This window comes from Diadema antillarum, unplaced genomic scaffold, assembly GCF_040938485.1.
Source record: "Diadema antillarum isolate AM-2024a unplaced genomic scaffold, OU_Dant_1.0 seq00001317_RagTag, whole genome shotgun sequence".
Lineage (NCBI taxonomy): Eukaryota > Metazoa > Echinodermata > Echinoidea > Diadematoida > Diadematidae > Diadema > Diadema antillarum.
The window spans coordinates 111,481-134,554 of record NW_027272089.1 but is presented as its reverse complement, the minus strand read 5'-3'; the positions used below and the strand labels follow the sequence as shown (position 1 = coordinate 134,554).

The 23,074-nt window shown below is 39.5% G+C and overlaps 1 protein-coding gene across 1 annotated transcript in view; it reads left to right on the top strand.

Moving 5' to 3' along the window:
- The window catches only part of LOC139708181 (growth hormone-regulated TBC protein 1-A-like), a 37,542-nt gene extending 15,615 nt beyond the window's left edge, over nucleotides 1–21,927 (top strand). Inside the window, exons 3-7 of the mRNA XM_071620156.1 lie at nucleotides 7,682–7,840; nucleotides 10,504–10,725; nucleotides 11,965–12,137; nucleotides 15,010–15,195; nucleotides 19,434–21,927. Coding sequence (XP_071476257.1) covers nucleotides 7,682–7,840; nucleotides 10,504–10,725; nucleotides 11,965–12,137; nucleotides 15,010–15,195; nucleotides 19,434–19,523 — 830 coding nt within the window. The 3' untranslated portion in view covers nucleotides 19,524–21,927. The remainder of the gene's footprint in view (nucleotides 1–7,681; nucleotides 7,841–10,503; nucleotides 10,726–11,964; nucleotides 12,138–15,009; nucleotides 15,196–19,433) is intronic.
- The last annotated feature ends 1,147 nt before the right edge of the window (nucleotides 21,928–23,074 follow it).

Genomic DNA, 23,074 nt, shown 5'->3' with positions numbered 1-23,074 from the left:
TAATGACAAAAATCTAAGCAGTACCGTTTATCGCCAAGCGATGATGCAGACACAATCCCTACAGCACAGACTCGATAAAGTAGAACAGAATTTGATCAGTAATTCGTAGACAGTTGATATCAAATTCGCAAACGGGTTTTCCTGTTTGATTTTGATTTCAACTGTTTAGGAAGCTTGAAACCTAAAATTTGATAGGTTTCCAAACACTCATCGCTCGGTGAGACACAGAATTAAAGTATATTTACGTATTTATGTTATTTGTTGAGCTTTGCTTATCGTTTTATTCCTACCTCTTATCATAGAAACATGTGATTTTCCCCGAGTCGCAGGTGAAGAGAAAATGTTCAAACTCAAGCAAATCCTTCAAAATTATTATTGCGTAAAACTTTAGATGAGAGAGAGAGAGAGAGGGAGGATGCAAAGTAACGTCAAACTATTTGTTAGCATGCAGATCTTGAAAACTTCAAACTCAGATCCCGCTGTTCCTCCTTGGAGTAACTCAGTGTTAGAGATCACAAAAAAAAGAAAGAAAGAAAGAAATGTCGGATGATGCTGCTTCATGAAAACTGTGTCACAGCGCAATGAAGGCACTGTAAATGATAGGTTTGAATTCAAGTACGGAACTAACATCCATCGGCTGTTATAAACCGATGAAGGAACTTCAGCAGTAGAGTGATGTTATAATTTCCATGAACGATCAAAATTATTCTGATGGTTACAAATCGCTCGGTATAAATCCTATATTGGCAGGCGCTAGAGATTTCCGACGCCATGTGAAAGTACAGAATGTGCCGCTGAATAATGTCATATTCAGATAATCAAATGTGATTAGTGAATGAGACTAAAGACAGTCAAAGACAGCAAACATTGAAAAAGCATACCAGCAATGTAAAACTTGATTTCATATTTGTCGTCTACGCATGTGTAGGCTAAATATATCTCCACCTACAGTTTTGTCTTCTTGTCACCAATTTTGCTATGCAGATCAGGCCTACTGTCAGGGGGCTTTTGATTCTTTCTAAGTGTTATTCTTTACCGTAATGGTTTTGTTGATGGTAATTGCATTGTTTGCCCCTTCGTCATGATATGTGCAAGCTGCCTTTCTTTTCACTGTTTATCTGTATCATGTTTCAGTGTCTTGTCACAATTCGTTGTTATTTTCGCTGTTCTGATCTGGCTTTTGAAAATTTCAAATCTGACTGAATTTATTCGTTTGCAAGATTCAATTACTTCACAACTCTGGCCGCATAGTTCACAAGTACAGCGCTATTGAACTTTACTATTTCAAAGTGAGATGATCGTTTCGAGAATGAGAGGGCTCTGCCCAACGTAGCACTATTTTACCGAATCATGAAATGAATAGTGAGCTTTTTCAGTTGCACGCACGTGGCTTCAAACACCAGCGCTGGACTTGCAAGCACATGGTGTGCAGCTCCGAGTGACTGACCTCGTGGTGCTGAGATTGAACTGGTTTTGTAGGCAAACCCACTTTACTTTGATTTCTCTGGATTGGCAATAAACACGTAAGTGGTATACCATCGTGAAATAACTTTCTTATAATATTTTAGTACTGTTGTGATCGGAAGGACAGCGGCTGGCGATAGGTTGATCGGATCAACATTCTTGATTGGATACGGCGTTAGAAAAATTAAATCCGGAAGGCGTGTGCACTTTTATCAGTCAGATCACGGCAGCATCTTCGCTTTCGATCACGAGTTATGTTCATCCTTCAAGCTGCCCCTAGCAACCGCTAGTGTGTATTGTACTCAATCAGTACTCGGATTATCTCCGCCGTTACCAAGGAATTGCGCACGCACAAATCCCTCGCTGACAAAGGCCTGCCGATTTCAATAGAGTATGCCCGCCCGCAGTCAGCATAGACAAAAGAAGGATTAGTGGGTGCTTCCTTCTCAAGTGGACAAAAGACACTTTCCAGGGCCCGGGACAATTACTTTAGTTTAAAATACAGGATCTGGGACTAAAGGACTCAGATTTGGGAATAAATTACTGCGGCAGAAAGAGAAATTGCTAAGACAAAAAAACCCGCTTGTATCTTTGAAATCATACAATTCTAGAAGACAATTTTGCTATCATTTGAAAGGGGAGATCTAGCCCTAAAACTTTCTCACAGAGTCAAGGGAGCGTTCTATTGAAGAAAAACCACGACTGACTCTTTCTTTTCATACTACACAAAAAATTTGGATAATTTTTTGATGATATTAATCATTTCTGCAATATTTCAAGTTCAGATAGATATTATGGCAACCTGACTACATGGCACGTAAGAACAATCATTTCTTGATATTTGTTGTGTAGAACTCAATTCAAAACAGTCGATAGTTTCAAAGATATCGCAGTTTTAAATTACATTGTCAGTCCAGTTTTGAAACATTCTGGCGATAAGTAAAAATCTCTGGCACGTTAGGGGTTTTGGGCCTGGCACATTAAGAGTTGAAATTCTTTTTTCCCCAAAAACTGCATAATCAAGCTTTTTAAGTACAATGTACTTGGCAGGTATTTTTACTATTGCGATAGGATATGGAAATGGACACCATGGCCCCAGCTGTCAAAGCAGCTTTCCTCCCCAAGTTTCCATTGTTCTCAGGTAAGAGTCTACAAAAATGTGTGGAAGGTGGACTTGCTATACTCAGGTGACCTGTGCTCTGTCAAAGGAAAGGTCCAGAGGAGCGTTTAGTGTATGGCATATATTTTGCAGCGAGAAACTCTCTGTTGTATTCCATCAAATTACCTTCAAAAGGTACAGCCCACATACTTTCTCCTCCATACCTTACTGGTACTCTTTAGGAGAGGCGAAATACAAGTTACTTGAAAAACTTGAATTGACCATCAAGTAGCTTCCCACCTCAGAACATTTGCAAGTTGTTATACCTTCTCTGAGATTTCAATGCTCTGATTAGCCCAAACCGTGTATCCTGGCCCAGATGCTTCAGCTGCTTTGATGTCAGCAAACTCGACAAGAACAGGCCTAGACTCCTTGAACTATGCTCCCTTCATGACCTCTGCATCACAAACACATTCTTCTCACAAAACCCAACCACAGAGTGTCCTCCAGATCACATCGCTGGCACCAACTCGGATAGGATATAAGATGGAGGTCCTGTGTGTGACAGAGGCGTGGCTCAAGCACTTCAAAGATCCCTCTTCATTTATTCAAGCAAAGAGCAAGGTGTTTATCCTGGTAAAGTGGTCCTGCCTTACATCTAAGTGGACCCCATGGAAAACCAGCTAGTGCAGCTGAATATGGGCTATCCAGCCATCTTCTCAGATGTATGTCTTCATCACTCAAAGACACTCTCTAACAGCGTTGTGTCATTACTTCTCACAGCTATCAGTAGAGTTGACTGTGGCACTGACCGCTCTGTGATTGCCAGCAACGTGCATGCTCAACCTATCAACCCATTGAGGACAAGTCCCGAGTGTATTCGGGGCAAGTGTCTATGGGAAATGCGTGTTGTAGCAAATTCAGTCCATCCTCAATGGGTTAAAGCAAATCCTTAGATCAAAGAAGGGCGATATCCTCAACATCAACGCAGCCATGTTTACAGTCACTGAACTCGATGAACACTGTGCTTGATGCCATACTGGAGGAGTTGAGAAAAGAGATGGAACCACCTACAAACTTGTATTCCATAGGAGCTTTTGAAAAAAAGCAGAGAAATCCCAATTGGTTTGACACTGGAATTGTGGACCTTGAGCCAGCCATTTCATCCAAGAGAACTGCCTCATTCAACTTCAAACATGACCCCTGTGATAAGACAATTGCTTCCCATGGGAGACCTAGGATGCCAACAGATTTGCTGGACAGTGCATCAATACCATTGGCAGAACCTGCTGGAGCATCCAGCTGTCCACTGATTGTGGCAACATTTGAGCTATTTCGAGGATATGAAAGTGGCCTTCGGCCTTTGTGGCATCAAGATTGCCTTGCTGATGTCTACCACAGGCAAAGTTATCTCTAATCTTGCAAAGTAAATGGCAGAACACTAGCAAGAGCTATAGGCCTACTCGAGACCCGGTCCCTTCCCCCAGTCATAAAAGCAGTCAAACAGCCCAACCTCCTTGATCATTTCCACAAACACATGCTATCGTGCTGAGAGGAAGTTACTGCACCAGGACATTCATGATGCCAACATCATCATGCTGTTGCATACGTAGCTTGTTCTCTGTTTGTTTGCTGTGCACTAGCCACTTGTATCAGTTGGTCTCATTGTGTCTCACTGTGTGTTCCCTTGCTTTAGCTGAAGCAAGTCTGTGCTTTGTCCTGCTTCATGCCAGCTCGCTGTAAAGCGTAACAGCTGAGCTCATCTGAGCTGTGGCTGCATATAAATACAAGCCATTTCGCAGAACTTGGCACAAACATCTTATCTGCTGATGAGTCTACCCCCCCCCCCCAAAAAAAAACAAAACAAAACAAAACAAAAACTGAACGATAATAATGATAATATGACAGCTTGTACAGTCAAACCTCTCTGTCTAGCGGCCACCCAAGGGAGGTGAAAGAATGGCCTTTGAAGACAGATGACCGCTATCAATAGACAGGTTATCCAACATTTTGTGTGCATTGCCTCTATGTACAGTATCATTGTATAGGGGCATACATTGTACATTCACATAGTATGCATTAAAATGTATGTATGCCAGGGCTCGACACTTTAATACCCTCTTTGTCTGGTGGCCCATTTGGGCTACCAAAATGTCTAAATCTGAAATATTTTTGTATGTAGTATATGTAGTGGCCTGAAATAAAAGCAAATGTATCAATCCATTTGGAATCTGAGTTACGTGTAACCACCTGATAAGGCCACCAAAATCTGGGGGCTTGACACTGACCCAGGCCACCTGGCCACTGCTAATGTGGAGCCCTGTGTACGTGCACATGTCATATGTGTTTCATGCATTGAACAATGCCAGCGTTGATGAAGATGTTGCACAGTAGGTGTACACCAAGCAAGTTTTTCATTACCCGTAATGCATTCCTATGACTGAACGGCAGCTGAATGCTGCAGTGGCACTGCAGTGGCACTGAACATTAGCCACACTCTGACATATGACTGACATGGCTGCAGAGCAAAAAAACATCCTGAATTATGGGCTCAGCTGTGGCTTCGCATGGGTCTGGTTAAAATCTACCGTGGGAGACAAATTTGATGGCTGTTAGCTGTGTTAGACAGGTGGCAGCTGTACAAGGGTCTTTAACATGGCTTTTCTCTTTGGGTATTTTTCAGTGGTTGCATGCGGCAGGTGGCCGCTAAGGCAGGTTTGACTATATTGTCTGTATTGCTCTTTTAAGATATCTAATTTAATCTGAACTTGAATGTGAGGGAATGCAGTTAATAAGAAGTCACTCCTGGCATTTTCCCCTGGCCGGAGTGACAGCTTTCACTTTTCGATTAGAGATGGCAAAGTCGAGTCATGTACTATGTTGCAATCGCATAAACTGCCTGGGCTTGTGTGGCTTTGTTGGAGAACTTTTGTTTGTCATTATTTTTATGCCTCTGCCACAAAGTGTTGCCAGAGGCATTGTTTTCGGGTCGTCCGTCTATCCTTCCTTCCGTCCGTAATCAATTTTGTGGACAGCGTAACTAAAAAACTGTGTAAGGTATCCTAATGGAATTTGGCATGTGATATGTATGAGTGGGCGAAGTTGTGCCTATCAACTTTTGGATGCACATGCACAAGGTCAATGGTCAAAACATCAAGGTCAAATCCTCAAAATTTGACTTCACATCGATGCAATGCCTGAAGGTATTTTCTTGAAACTTAGTGTATGCATTTACTACCAAAATTCTCCAGAGAGAGAGAGAGAGAGGGAGAGAGAGTTTTGGGTCATGAGGTCAAAAGTCAAAAGTCAATTTTTTTCTCCATATCTCGCAAATGGTTCAAGGTACAATTGTACCTTAATGGAGACTTTGATAGTACATACAGCTGTATGCATGTACTGACTGTCAGTGATTATCTAGGGAATTGGAAGGTCATGGTTAAAAGGTTAGGGGTCAAAGGTCAAGGTCAACTCCTCAAAATTTCACTATTTCCCTCGTATTTATGCAATGCCTGCAGGATTTTTCTTGAAACTCAATATAATTATAATGTATGCATTACACAATAGAGATTCTCTGGGAAGTGTATTGAATTACCAAACAAGCAAAGGTCAAAGGTAAAAGTGCTGAATTTCACTTCTTCCTCCATATTCTGAAAGTGACTGAAAGTATCATCATGAAACATAGTACAGTATTCATCGCATAATCGGGACAGGTTGGGAGTAGCAAACACGGCCCCTTTAAGCGAGGTGCCCGATTTCGCTATGAGCACTCACCATACACTAACGGCATATGACATACATGTAGTGCGCACACACACACACACACACATGCATACTGACGTACTGTACATGTACATGAATACACAACCACGCTACCCCTTGGCGCGACCCTCTAGCTCATTTACAATTGAGGAAGATTGTGACGTACACACAGATCACAGTGTATTGAAAGTTAAAACACTCAGAGACGAGAAATTTAGAATTTGCCCTCAAAGTGTATGACTGAGAATAAACAACGTACACTGCCTTAGCTGGGTGAGCGAGGCGTGTTTTTTATTGGATGTGAGTAGGAATTGCAAGCGAGCACACGGCTTTGCTTATGTAGGGGAGAATGTTCACGAAAGCATGTGTTTCGCAATGGCATGGATACTTACCACGGCGCTTTCGTGGCTATGCATGTACGTGTACTGGATGGACGGAGGTCAAAACACACCAGTCCAAAGCTTGCTTTGTAAGTTCGATGTAAACGACAACTGATTAGGAATCTTTGAAATATTGTTGTGGTATTTTGGTAGATTTTTTTGTGTAAAATATCAACAAAATCAAAGATCGCTTGAAGAAAAATTGTCCCTTTTATCAGAGGTCCCCGCCCGATTATCCAGTGAAAATAACATGCATTGGAAATGTTTCTGGGAAGCGTATGTCATTTAAGCAAGGATCCCGATTATCAGATGCCCGATTATGCGATGAGTACTGTACACGGTATATTTATACATGTTCTACCTGACAGTGATTCTCTTGGGAATTTTAGGGTTATAGGGTCAAGCGTCAGAGGCCAGGTTAAAATGCAAATATTCTGCTATTCAATACTGAAGTTGCATTTTTTTTCTCCAAACCTTGAAAATTACTCAATGCATAAATTTATAAAAGGGTCTAAAGTCAAGTAAAAATCCTCAAATCCCTATATATCCGCACTCTTAGACAATATAGCCATTCATCTAATTAAACCTAGTTCAAGCAAAGTGAACATTCAACACATTTGTGACAAACCTGTCATTTTAATATTTTGCTAATTATGTGGAAAAGTCATCACACCTTGTCAAGATATTGTACTATAGACCTATAGTATCCCCTCATGCCTCTTGTATCCCCTCAAAGGTGATTTAACCTTGCGATTGCATGTGATAGTTCAGAGAATTTTTAAACAAGCGAACAACTAGTGCAGACCTATGTTGATACAATGCGTATTGTGTATGTAGTGAGCATGCTTAATTGTGCTTTATTGGGTATGACTGCATATTTGTATGTGTGCTTTCAGGAAATATGCAACAAAATGCAAGCCAAATATGCAAAGGTAGCATCAACAACATGCACTGGGTACATTTTTTGTTGTCTTTGCAGTGAAGCGCTATGTAAGGAAAGGCGTTCCATCAGAGCACAGGGGACTGGTGTGGATGAATGTCAGTGGGGCAGCCAAGATGAAGAAGAAAAATATTGGTCTTTACCAACGGCTTCTAGAAGAACCAAAGGATCCAGAAATTACAGAAGTTATCAATATTGGTAAGAAAGTTCAATATTTTTTTTCATTGTGCTCACGTTCTGTGTGTGATTTCATTTCTTGAACATCAAATTTCATAGACAAACAGCATTCAGTCATTATGTGTGGTAAAAGGAGTTCCACTGTAAAGGGAGTTTACACCATTGTATGAATGTAAAATTGGGCAAATTTAGGTTGAGTTCACACATCTGCATATTACTGCATAGCAAGAGTGTTGATTTATTCTGTGTGAAGTACCGGTATACATTTTCTGTAACTACAATTGATTATGTGTGCTAGGATGAATTTAGTGTGAATTATGTCAAATTTCTTCCCATTATTGTAATTTGCATACATACGCGTAGGTAAACTTACGTTGTACATATTAGAGAAAGTACTCACCAGGGTAGGGTACTTGATGCCATCACTTTGCTGTATATGTGTTGGAGGAATGTCACGATGTGAAATCATAACTTCTACCCAAATCAATAGCAATGTAAATCTTTCCCAGATATACTTGGTAACGCAGCAGTTTGAGAATTAAACATCTTATTACATACATGTGATTGAGTTTGTAGTGTAGACATGCTGAGAAGAGCAAGATGTTTGGAAATTGTGCTAAATCATCAAGACTTACAGTTTATAAATGTGTTTAAAGAATGCAACTAATGTGAAATGTTTTAGCTGCTGACACTTCTAGATTTGAACTACAAGTGGTGCATGTAATTAAAGCAATTTGTGTGATGTTAAATCAGATATGAGATATTAAGCTTCCCTTGTAGAGAGTTTGTTGAGCTTTGAATATAGAAACAAATGTAAGGTAGGACTGGCTGTTCCAGCTTTTTGTGTGGAAAAGAGACTGGATATTCAATGTTGCACACATTCACTGTTAAAGTATGGTGAACGAGACATTAAAATCAAGAAAATCATATAAAAGAAGGTGTCAAAGCAGAGGGAAATGTCTCCTAAAACAGATTTTTAATGTGACTTATTAAAAGATATTCGTGCCACTGAGAAATTGCGAGTTAAAACTGACTGATTTGCTTCACCGATATTCGCTCCGGAACAGCAGTTTTTTTCGAGCCCTAAAATATGACAGCATGAAATGAACAAAACCCTTATACGGGTGCAGCGGGACATCGAGGCCGCCATTCATAAAGCATGTATTTCATGGTGAGCGGATGCAATATCAGGCCTGTCTTTAGTCGCATCTGCTTTCTTGGCTGAGACATGAAAACGTCCAATTTTTACCTTATATTGTACAGAAAGACTTTGAGTTTCATGTGGAGAGTGAATTGAGTGATGACAGTGACAATGACACTGATATTGATAGTGGCAAAGTTGGGGTGGTAGATGAAGCGAGGGAGAGGCGACAGATATGGAAGGCCATTGCGGACATAATTCGTTTGGGGCATACGTATGGAAACGGGCATACAATGTACGTGTGCAACTGCCTTTTGCAAACGTTTGCTAATTGACCAATCAGCGAGTGTTGTTCAGCAAACGTTTGTACGGTGTTTAGCAAACGTTTGCATGTTATCTGTCATACATTGTACGTATGCCCCATTCCATACGTATGTTAATTTACTGCGCACGTACAAAGCATGCAATTGATCGACCAATCAGGTACTTCGTTTAATATGCATTTGTATATATATGTGTGTATGTTGCGTGTGTGTATGTAGTGTGCATGGTAGGTACTCATGCCCGATCTGAGCAAGGAAGAACTAAGTGTACGTATTATATGTGTATGTGGAAATCTCACACCGTACCTTGTTGATAGTTCTTCAACTGGAACGTGGTTAAATTCTTCAATGAGCTGAAGATGTTTTTTTTTTAACTTTTGCACTTACCGCAATTCTTTTCCACTTGAGTTCTTTTGGCCATACTGAGTTGATCTGAGCAGTACTGAGCTGTACTGAGCTGATCAGCTGGTTCAGCTAACTTCATTGGTTGGCTGGAAAATCAATTTACTGGCATCCTGTGCATACATATAAAAACGGCATACGTTTGCTAACAAAAAAACTTCCAAACGTATGCTATCGCACCGTGCAAACGTTTGCCAAACAACACTCGCTGATTGGTCAATTAGCAAACGTTTGCTAAAGGCAGTTGCATACGTATGCCCGTTTCCATACGTATGCCCCAAACGAATTATGTCTGCAACGGCCTTCCACAGACGGAGCCCACTGTGTGGATGGAGTGCGTAGCACAGCGCACATTTCGTGACGTCATAATTTTGGTCACCAAAATTTTGCCGTCAGATCGGGTTCAGGTGATCTAAAAAGGGTCTCAAAACACCATCTCTCCATTGTTCTGGAGACGTTTTTACCTTCTGAAAGTTGATTATTCATATTCCTAGAGACATAAGCTTTCCAGAAATGTATAAATCACCTTGTTTATGAATATCGTCCTTTTTTTCTCGTTCACCATACTTTAAAGATTACTTGGACACAGTTACAGTGAGAAAAGGACGGGCCGAGCCACAGCCGAGACTGTATGTACCTCCAGAGCTTGGCCAAACGCGCTGCCGATTTTGGTACTGCATTTGGCCTTTTGCGCGTATACAGTGAAATGAAGGCCGGGCTCGGCCACAGCCGATCCCAGCCCTTTCACTCACTTTCACTCACATGTCAAATGCAAGTATGACTTTTAATATTTTTTTCTCTTCTTCTTATCTCCATAGATCTGCACCGGACATTTCCAGATAACATCTACTTCAGCAATGATGCTCAGTTTAGCAAACGTAAATCATTGGCCAATGTACTGTCAGTCTTTGCCCACTACCGTCCTGAGGTTGGCTACTGCCAAGGACTCAACTTCATTGTTGCTCTCATGCTCCTTGTCCTGCAAGATGAAGAAAACTGCTTCTTTCTGCTCTTGGTCCTAACAACAAGAATTCTACCAGGTACTGTGTTGCCTTTCTAAAAATTATAAGTAATGATAGGTATAATATTTCCAGCCTCTAAAGTGATGGAAAAGAAGAATATCCTATATTATCTATCTGTTGTTTGTGGTCATAACCTATTACATGTTTATCTTCTTTGAAAGAGACTGGTTAAGATTTCATTCAGAAGAAGGTTAGGAAGTTGGTAAGGGTGAAGCCATTGACCTTTACATCCTCTAAAGACTTTACAATCAGATGTTATCAATGTTTAATAGGAGTCATTACAAGGGGCAAGTAACTCAAATGATAGTGGCTCATGCAGGGGCTTCAAAAATTGTTCCAAGGCACTGACAAACAACATCTGATAGAGGTCGTATAGCAGTACTGTAAAGGAAGATATTTTTGTGTGAGTAAATTTTTGCGCTTGATCGGGTAAGATGAATTTGCATGTCTTTGATTCTGTTGAATCAAGACATAATAATAGTGATGCATATACCAAGCAAAAATATTCGCATGCTTTTATCTTCGCCCTATTTCAAAATCCTTTCGCTTGTTGGAACGTGTTGACTCTTTCGTGTCTTGACCACAAATGTCCTCAGCGGCTTTGTGCACTTGCATTTTCAGATCTGCATTGACATCATGCAGACCTAAAACATGCCGGGTGTCTTCCGCTTTCATTTGCGAAGCTGCTGCACCGCAAGGATTCTTTCAGGATCATTTACAGAAGGGGGGAAGTGTTACGGACAAGCAGGATGTCCTGACTATGTCCTCACAACAAGTTGCTAAAGGTGTCAGGAAGTTCATTGCCGCATCTACATTTTGGTCTCGATCAAAATTTGGATGCAAAATTGTTCTCTTTCCTGAAGGTGCGGAAACACTGGGACACGTTTAGGAATGATAGAGACTGTGAACAGACTCTTTCAAGAACATGTGGAGAGGTTGCCGAATGAATGCGAAATTACTAAATTTGCTTTCTGCATCTTTGTCTGCCCCTAGTGGACACCAGGTTTTAAGGACTACCTATGTTGTAGTGCATTCATGACCTGTGCATACAATTTGTCATGACTTCTTTGAAGTAACGTGTTAAAGGGAGAGGTTAATCTAAAGACCATGAAACAGAGAGAGAGAGAGAGAGAGAGATGCATTTGAGGGATGTTAGCAGGAGAGCCTGACCCTACTCTTTCCCTTCCAAGAACTTGTTGGCTGTAAAGGGTGATGTAACCTGTTGAGTAATACTTGCAACCTGATGTGTCCCCACAGATTACTATGTACCCCATATGAGTGGGTTGAAAACAGACCAGGAGGTACTGGGAGAGCTCATCAAGGAGAAATGTCCTGATGTTGCCAGGCACATGGAAAAGGAGCAAGTGCCATGGTCTATTCCAACTACCAAGTGGTTCATCTGCCTCTTTCTTGATGTCCTGCCCATTGAGGTGAGGTCTTAGCCACTGCCTGTGTGGTATCAAGCAGGGTTAAAACCTTTCACCAATTTTGCTTGCCCTGTTTTTAAACAACTGTCAAGGATTTTTTAAGAATGACTATAGTGGTATGAAAGGCATCTCATCTGAGATTAACTCCTTGTTATGGCAGGGAGATACTGCATCCCTTATTTGGGTGTGTTTATGCTCAATTTGCGAAGGCAGAATCAGCATTGTGAAATGCCAATTCAAAACGCTGATTCAAATCGCCGTTCTCGGGTGCACTGTGTATGCTCACTTTCTTGGAGAGAGCCTTTACGATTGCTTCGTTGACCTCAGCAGAGGCAGGACAAATTGGGGTGCGCGCTTTTTCGGAAGTTCTGGCCCAAGTTGGTGCATAGTTCACGTTTCAACTGGCCACGTATTTTAATAGCATGTCTAAAATACAGTATCATTTCAATTATTTCAGTAATACACATGTACGAACTGTAGACAATGATAGGAAATACAAGTATTTGTTTTATCGAGAAAATTGTTGACAAAATTGGATAGTATTGTGAGCCATTCATGCATCAACGCGTTCGTGTATGAACAATATACAAATGTACCAACAGGGAGCTCGAGCTAAAAAGCACAACACATGCAGATTGTACATAGCGCAGTTACAGTAATTGAAAGGTCGGCTGGCCCAACGCGCACATTTTCACACACACTGGAAAGGCGATGAGATGACGGCATTTTAACGCGTACGCGGGTAATTCTGTGAAGTTGGGGCACAAAGTGTGACATTTTAGCATAACTCAATACTATACATACATATCGTTTATAGGCTTTACATTATATTGTATTGAGACCATACATTTTCCTGGAAATTTTGTGCCATTCAGACTCAATTTTGATGAAGTTATTAAAACGATATGTAACGGTGTCCTGTAGCATCGTGACGTGTCCATGTAGCATCGTGATAGTTAAAATCTGGTCCTAAAAGACAAATTAACGCAATTAGCTTGACAAAAATTTGATATACATATTCATGATTACTAGATTAGTCAGATTGCTAAATATCTTAACTCTCCTTTCCACAGTTTTACTTTTACAAGGAAATTACACAATGTGTTGCTATGCTACGCGGTGTCCACCAAATGTCACAAAAAAGGACACCGCATAGCATTGTGATATATTTTGTAATTTTTTTAAAAATTAAAACTGTGTACAGGAAATTTGAGATATTTAGCTATCTCATTCATATCTTGTAAATATGCATATTGCATCAAATTTTGGTCAAGCTAATTGCCATAATTTGTCTCTTAGGACCAACTTATAAAATATCACGATGCTACATGGACACGTCACGATGCTACAGGACACTGTTACATATTGTTTAATAACTTCATCAAAATTGAGTCTGAATGGCACAAAATTTCCAGGAAAATGTGTGGCCTCAATGCAAATGTAAAGCCTACAAACAATAAATGTATAGTATAATTAATATTGAGTTATGCTGAAATGTATTTTTTAACCCTAATCAGGCTGGGGGGGGGGGGCGGAATCCGCCTCCCTCGACGTTTCGCACAATATCTTCGCAGCGCGATAAGCTCCCGCCGCGATGTTCCATGACTTTTTTCTTTCAAGTATCGCGCAACTTTTGAGACCAAAATTGTTGCGCCCGCGCGTACCGTTTTGACGCGACGCCCGTTCGAAAAAAATTTGTCAACCCCAAAATTGCTCCAAAACTTGATTTTGTGTACAAATCCAATGCAAATTGTGTTTTTTCAATTAATTCACATAAAAATTCATATCTTGACTTAGAATGGACGAAATTAATTTATAATAAAGCTTCGAAAAATGTCTGTGACAAATTTTGGCCAAAAAACAAACAAAAACAAAAGGTCGAAAAACGAAGAAATACATAAGAAATTCAAAAAACAATCAAATACATAAGAAATTAATTTCGATACAGATTTTTTTTTATCCTATGTCTCAGGAGAATGATGCAAGAAACATTTTTGAAAAGAAATTAGCTTAATTAGAGCATTAATAAGTGATTTAGAGCCCAAAACTGATTTTATGCATAAATTCCAATAATGAACTCTTTATGTGCCACGTTCGCACGTCCGACTCAGTCGGCGGCGTGCCAACTTCGCGTATTCTGCTCAACAAACAAAGCCGCCAAGACCGATCGATAAACCGCTAATTACTGCTAATCCCGCGGCACAATGAAAGCGTTTCTTGTGCTTTTGTTCCTCTCGTATACGACTTGCATTCTATGTGGTGGTGGACTATCAATCGATGTTCCCAACTAGATTTGCTCATACATTCTAAGTTTCTGTCATGGTTTTATGTGCAAAAGTCATGTCTTTACAGTAATGTAGCAACTGGTCATTCAAACGAAAAATTGAAAATAGATTCGTCATACAATTTATATTGTAACAAAGTTTGGCATTCCTCCTTGACTTTGCCTACTATTATGCCCATCTTAACAGAAATTTGTAGAAGTTATATAAATCGGAAAAGCAGAATTCTTTCTCAATTCTGACTACCTTCGTGTCTCAGAATAACGTGGCACACCGGGGGTTTCCACCATGGCACATAAAGAGTTAATTAATATAAAATATAAGAAAAATTTTTCGGAGAAAGCAACCATACATTTTGATAGCATACGTCGCGGGCGTCGCCTGTGCCGATTTTCGGCGCGATCACGCATTTTATAGGCGAGATCTGAAGGGGGGGGGGGGCGAGATCTGACCCCACTAGGAGCAGTAGATGGCCTGTGTATCATGCCTTGTGAGTTCTTGTTCATACTACTTATACATCATGCATACACACTTTATGTTTTATGCTCCTTGAATCTTTTTCCCTTTGCTCATATTTGTTTCATTGATATCAGACAACCTTGAGGATATGGGATTGCTTGTTCTATGAGGGATCCAAAATTCTATTCCGTGTCTGCCTGTCACTCATTTTGAGGAATCGGGAGGAGATTCTTGCTGCCAGCAACATCTCAGCTCTGGTTGATATCTTCAAACGGGCAACAAACCAGTCTGCCAACATCAACTGCCATACGTTCATAGAGGTAGTTTTTAAAGGGAATCACTGCATGTGCATTAAATTTCCATTCTACTAGCCTATCTCTTTAACCCTTTCACGACCACATTCTGTTTCACATACCCCACTGCCAGGACCACTTTAAATTTGTGCAGCAGCGTGCTCAATGCAAACTGCTCTTCAATTTGAGAATACATCTTTTCACAAGCCACGACTGAGAAATTTTCCTGTATAAAAGATGTTCTCTGATAATTGTATTTTTATTCTGTCAGCTTCGTGTTACCCTGGAGATGATAGAAAATTAATATTTAGTCTAGAAAACTAGAATTGATAGCTAAACTTACAATACTGTAGCACTCCCATAGACACACCTATGTAATTATTCACTTGCGAAGCACAGCAAGTCTGGGCTTGCGATGAATTCGAGTGGAAGGGGAGCTTTGTTGACCGAATGAGAAATCTTCCTGAATAAAGGATGTTCTCTGATAATCATAGTTTCATGCTATCAGCTTTATTTTGCTCTGGAGATGACAGAAAAATTAATATTCAATCTAGCAAATCAGAATTGATGGTAGCTAAACTTAGATATTGCAGCGCTCTTATAGACTCACACGTAATCACTGTATACGCTGAATTTTTCTCAAATTTCGCAAGTTAGGTGCTATTCGCGAATTTAAAACATATTCAATGTGACGTGCATGCATACATACCCTTTTCTCCGTTCCTTGTGCACTATACTTCACAACCTCAAATTTAACCACTTGCGAAATTGTCAGGAACTCAGACCCGCTAAATGTGTGGCGTATATAGTATGCAACCCTCGCTAAACACGGGGATGCATTAGAATGGATGGAGAGCTTCGTTATAGCAATTTTCGCAAGAATTTTCAATGGTATTCCCTTTCATATTTGGTATCTACATAAAGCAGATGCAGCAAACGAGCAAATGGCACAATTTTCACCGTGCAAGGACAGCATACTGAGCTTTTATTCACGATCATAAACAGGTGTGCATTTCGGCAAGTTAACTTGCCGTTGGGCTGTAACGCAGTGCGAAGTGCGGCGAGTTAACTCGCCATTGTTGATTGCCAAAGGGTTAATGGTGTGGAAGTGAAATATCTCATTTATGTATATTTGTATGATTTCACCACTTTCTCCATTATGTGCCAACAATTCAAGACGCTGAGTTGTGTTAAACTTTTCAACCTATTTAGTATTTCCAGGGGAGTTTTTTGTCCCCGCCGAACGAGTTCGAGCAGGGGACTATGAAACGGGCTCCGTACGTGTGTGTGTCCGTGTGTCCGTCCGTCCGTCCGTCCGTCCGTCCGTCCGTGTGTCCGTGTGTGCGTCCGTGTGTGATCAAAATCTTCAATTTGCTACTTCTCTGTCATTTATGAGCCAATTTTGATTCTGTTTGCTTTATATGATAGCACTACATGGGAGCTTTGAAACTGCTACACAGAATTTCAGTCGTGACCTTTGACCTTGACCTTTGACCTATATTGTACATTTTGCTACAAAATGCTACTCCTTCGCCATTTCTAACCCGATTTCAATTCCGTTTGCTTTATGTGATGGCACTAGGTGAGGGCTTCAAAACTTCTACACAGAATTTTGACCTTTGACTTCTTTGACCTTTGACCTTGATTTTTTGACCTATATTGTACATTTTGCTACAAAATGCTACTCCTTCGCCATTTCTAACCCGATTTCGATTCCGTTTGCTTTATGTGATGGCACTATGTGAGGGCTTCAAAACTTCTACACAGAATTTTGACCTTTGACTTCTTTGACCTTTGACCTTGATTTTTGACCCATATTGTACATTTTGCTACGAAATGCTACTCCTTCGCCATTTTTAACCCGATTTCGATTCCGTTTGCTTTATATGATGGCACTAGTTGAGGGCTTCAAAACTTCTACACAGAATTTTGACCTTTGACCTCTTTGACCTTTGACCTTGATTTTCGACCTATATTGTGCATTTTGCTACAGAATGCTACTCCTTCGCCATTTCTAACCCGATTTCGATTCCGTTTGCTTTATGTGATAGCACTAGGTGAGGGCTTCAAAACTTCTGCACAGAATTTTGACCTTTGTCTTCTTTGACCTTTGACCTTGATTTTTGACCTATATTGTACATTGGCTACAAAATGCTACTCCTTTGCCATTTCTAACCCAATTTCGATTCCATTTGCTTTATGTGATGGCACTAGGTGAGGGCTTCAAAACTTCTACACAGAATTTTGACCTTTGACTTCTTTGACCTTTGACCTTGATTTTTTACCTATATTGCACATTTTGTTACAAAATGCTACTTCCGGCGGGGACATATGTTACGCACCGCGTAATTTCTACTTTTCCTTGTTTTTTTTTTTTCAGTTCGCCAAAGGCAAAGGAATAAATACAGAAGATGGAAGGCATGGCAGGAAATAGCTTCTTTATGAAACGTTTTTATGAACTCTCCTAGATGTTATTTTCTTAAATTCATGTCTTCCTTATTTTACAATAAACCAACTCAAAGTGAATAGAGAGTAAGACCTGAGGGGAAGTCTCTGCTTTGCAACAGTGCTCTCCTTTCTACACAGACAACAGACTACTGTACAATACAGTGTACATACAGTATGGCATGTCTCATAACTTGTCACAAAAGCACAATTCAATGCAGAACAGAGTGAAATTACATACAGTTTCATACAATTAGTATTTTACATAAGCTTGTATGAAAATGGACATTCCAAAGTGGTCAAGCATATTAATTTACTTTCATAATTCTGTGGTTTATGTGTACATGGGTGTTACTCACTATGTCTATGACACTATGAGTATTAAAAAGATACACTTGTAGCCCAAGATATAGAGACAAAGATGAAGAAGAAGGAAAGTAGTTTTATATATCGTCGCTGGGGTGACAAGACCTTGTATCTGCAATTTTGGTGAAAATGACTTTTTTTGATTAATGGTCAAATAATCGGTTAAGTGATGTCCTGTCCAAATCCTAAGTGTCTTAACCCAAAAATGAAGTCACCACATTATTTCCAAGGAAAGACTATCCCATTCGCTGTAGTTCTTTGGCCACCATGATTATACCCCCGCCAAACGAAGTTTGAAGGGGGTATATAGGAATCAGCGGACGGTCGGGCGGTCGGGGGGTCGGGGGGTCGGGCGGTCGGGCGGTCGGTCGGGCGGTCGGTCCGTTGCAAATCTTGCGTCGCGAACTACTTCCTCAGTTTTCAACCGATTCCCATAAAACTTGGCACAGATGTGTGCCTTGGGTTGTAGATGTGCAAGACGTATTTTTTGACAGTACCCAAAAGTACGTTGCCATGGTAACGGCATATTATGGGCAAAAATGGGTACAAATCTTGCGTCGCGAACTCCTCCCACAGTTTTTGATCAATTTTTATGAAATTAGGTACAGATGTTCATCTGAATATGTTAATGTGCAAGACACATATTTCCGCAGTGGCAAAAAGTGCGTTGCCATGGTAACGGCATGTTATTGGTAAAATATAGGGCAAAATGCTTCATGGCAAAACTGCTTCATCAGTGTTCTTCCAATTCTCATGGAATTCATATTGAATGTTTGTCTTAGGATATAGGTCAGCATGACACATTTCTTGACAGTGACAAAAAGTATGTTGCCATGGTAACAGCTCACATATTATGAGCCAAAATGATGGAAAATTTTGTGTTGCAAACTACTTCCTCAGTTCTTGCCCAATTTCCATGAAACTTGGTACAGATGTGTGCCTTTGGTTGTAGATGTGCAAGACGCATTTTTCGACAGTACCCGAAAGTACGTTGCCATGGTAACGGCATATTAATGGCAGAAGATCAAGGAAAGATCTTGCGGATTTAACTACTTCCTCAGTTTTTTGACCAAAGCTTATGAAATGTTGTTTTGACCAAAGCTTATGAAATGTTGTTTGGCGGGGGTATAACCAGTCGCTGTAGCGACATTTCTAGTTTTTGGCTCCCTTGAACATTTGACATTTTGTAGATACGAGGTCTTGTCGCCCAAGTGACGATATTTGAGATTTAGTAGAATAACATATAAAAACTGGTGTAAATACAGGTGTACGACTGTACACGGTGAGTGCATTGTTAGTTACCTGGAGAAAAGTACTACTATTTGAAATTCATACTATGTTCGGAATAGCAAAATATATTGGCATTTCATGGTTTGGGGGTAATAAACAATTGCTAGGGATTAATAGAACCTTTAACATTTCTTAATTTGTTTTTCCTCTTCTCTACTGCTCAGCACGTGTTTGAAGACTCTCAGCCATTAAAGCGTGGAACCATCGAAAAGCTCCGGTACTTATGCAGGCAGAGAGTGGAACAGGGTCCTTAGCAAGGTTTGGTGCTTTATGGTCAGAGGTTTGATCCATAGTAAAAAAAAACACTTCAAAGAACAAAATGGACAAAAAATGGTTTCTTGCAGCGCTATGTGATGATAGAAGGTTGTTCCAGAGAGCCCAGTGGATCAAAATCAAGTTTACTTCAATGTTGTTCTGAGGTCACAAGAAGTTCTGGTAATTGCTATGTGTTGTTTCATGTTGGTACGTATAATTTGTGTGAGATGATTGATTGTCTCCATAAATGTCTTTATGATATGTAATTCTTAGTAAATTTGCAACATTCCATGTGACATATATTTATAAGGTTGTACAGATTGTCAAAGAGGTTAAGATACCGGTATATTTAATTGGTTGTGAAATGTATTAGTGCTCCTGCCAATTATTTGCACATCTTGGGCAGAACATAACAGCTAGTATTCTAATGACTTTTTCCCCCCAAGTGTGCTATCAGGTATAAAATGTCTTAAGATCAGCAGGCCTGAAATGAGAATGAACTTTGTGATACTCAGAATAATACTTCTATTCTTGTCCATTTTCACATGAATGGAAATTATAAGATACAGAGGGCAAATACAGAATTTATGTTCATTCATTTGAGGCTCAAGAGCAAAGTCCTTGAAGTGCATAAAATGTTCTAGTCTTTGTATGGTCAAAAATATAGTTAGACTTCCTCAAAGGTTTGAGGAAAAAGTTAATATTCAAGAAAAATAATTTGAATGCACATACATTATATTAATATATAGATCCTGCTAATCCATTCCTTGTGTGTAGGCTGAACTTGGTCATGTCTTGTATCCAGAACTGCTACCCCTCAGACCCCAATATTTTAATGTGCTGTTATATATACAAATTTTCCAGTTGAATATAATACACAGAGAATATGAGTCATACAGCATTATAATGTGTGAAGTTTACCACATTGAACGTAGTTAAAACTGGGTTGACTCAAAGTTGGACTGAGGCTTTCAACTTTTGATTTCGCCTTTGCTTTTTATAGTAATTAGTTTTAGTAATACTGATTAAAAAATTCAGCCTCTCCATAGCTCCCCCTTTTTTAATTCAAAAATGTAATTGTGCATAAGGAAAACAAGACAATGTGATGTTTTGTGACTCTCAAGTGACTAAACCTTGCTGGTGTAAAATGTGTGATGAGTTTTATTAGATGGCTGTATCAGGTTTTGCTGGAAATTGTCTTCAGTGGTTATCTTTAGTGCTCAAATACACCAGAAAATCTAATGATTGTTACTGACATGCTTTGTTCGGAGAGCAAATATTATGATATTTGTCGGCATGCTTTTGTAAATCTGTAAGCAGTCAGCTATTCAATCAATCTGCTAGTAAAAGTATATTACATGAACCTCTTTAGCTCTCATGCTATCTGTAGAACAGCTTCCACACCTTGCTTAAAATGAACAGTTCAAAGAGCACCTCCTTCCATATAGGTGGTACAGTCAACTTCTTGTGAGTTTGTAGTTATGTTCTCTATAACATATTGGAGTTGATGCTTTTTAGATGTGTGATGACAGTGACGGAAGCATTTATCCGTGCATCTTGGACTGCCAAAGTGATGGAATTGATTATTTCACATAATTCACTGTAGCATCATGTCATATTAGAACATGCAGTCCATGATATTGTCATTTTTGTTACCAATAAGTTTATTATGCACTGTTGTGTTGCCAAGACAGTGCTTACAGGTGCTGAGCTAGTGTCGGATGAATTTCTTTATATACCCGTATGTTGCCTGAATAGGTGCCTTCAGAGGTTTGTTTATGGTTTACTTGCCCCCCACCCCACACACACACACTCACACACAAAAAAGGGGGGAACTTTCATCAGTCCTTGCCTTAAGGAAAACAATATGTAAAGTTAGTCTCCACACCCCCAGCCTGATTTTGGACTGTTTCATGAACAGTTCAAGTCAAAGGCATCCAAGTGTGCTTCATATTTCCAAATATAGAATAAAGCTAATTGATTCCACCCAATATTATGATCACCCCTTTTTGAGTTTTCAAAAAGAAAAGAAAAATCTAAGCAGCATATAATATTTAAAGGAAATGTGTTTTGTTACAATGGACACCATAGTTACGTTGATGATGAAGTGAATGAGAAATGTGTGTTTGCCGTGTTTGATATTTTTCCATGTTTTGTAATGAATTGCTACTTGAAGTATGAGTAACATGGCTCAGTGAATTACCGATTGATGTTAGGCCTGTCTTTTCACATTTGTAATAAAGTATTTGATATGCCTACCTAGTGTAGTGTGTATTGCATGTAATTAGAGATTTTGCACATATAAAGTCTTTTGTATGAGTGATAATCAACATCTTGACCAACCAGTAAAACACAGGGATTTGATTGCACCAACTCACTGAAGACCATTTATGCTACAATGTAGCAGCGTAGTCATTGCAATGGAAGTGTTTCAGAAATGTCCAAAAAAAAAAAAAAAAAATCCAAAAACATACCCAATGTTTTGAAAATTACTGTACCTAATGAAGCTACTCCCCCCCCCCCCCCCCCCCCCAAAAAAAAAAAAAAAAAAATCAAATATCAATCCAGGTACATGCCATAAATGTGTGACTACACTGCCAAAGTTGCAAATGTGACATGTGTACAATATTGTATGTACATGCAATGAAGTATTGTTCTTTTGTAGGCAATATTGATTGGATTTCATAAAGACAATGAACTATGTACATGTATTAGTGGGCATAATTCATTCTGTCATACCTCGTCATAGATAATAACATATTGTCAAAACCTCACAGAAATCCATGTAGTAAATCCATGTAAATCCATGTTTGGAATGTATGTACATGCATAGTACAAGTAAAAATTATTAGATTTGTTGGGTCTAACTTTTGCCTAGTTCACCCCAAGATCTATCATTTGTCATTTAATGTTTAGGTTTTTAACACATTACTATCATATGGAACATATGTATTCAGTCCTCTATACTTTATTTGAAATGAGCATGTTAATTTTAGCAATCACCACACAAAGTATTAGTGCTGCACTAGAAAAAGAAAGAGATTACAAGGAATGAAGACCACACTGTTCAGAGCAAGGAAATGGGAAGGAAATATCACAGGACAGCAATACCTTGAATAATTTTGGGATACACAGTAGGCCACATATGATGGCACATATGTGTATATAATATATTTATATATAAACAATTTGTCTCTGTAATCTGCATATCGTGAATTCATGCAACCCACCGGTTTCACTGTATTTATTTGTCCCATGGTTGAAGGTCCATGAATCATAATAGGTCAGAGCCTAGATTTGGATGACTTTGTGCCAATTACCAGTTGGTTCCTAGGGATTATTTTGTGCATTTTTTTCTTGATGCAGACTAAAAATGAAACAATAGTGCATGTGTGTGAACTGATAAAGTAAAAGAAACATAAAAAGGCTTGTATGTTGTTGAAACCATTGCTAAAAGTAGGTTTCACTAATATATGGTTCTAATGCCCCATGCTTTGACAGATAATACAAACTCTTTTTTCTTCTGATTCTCTGTCTGTCATGAATGTGA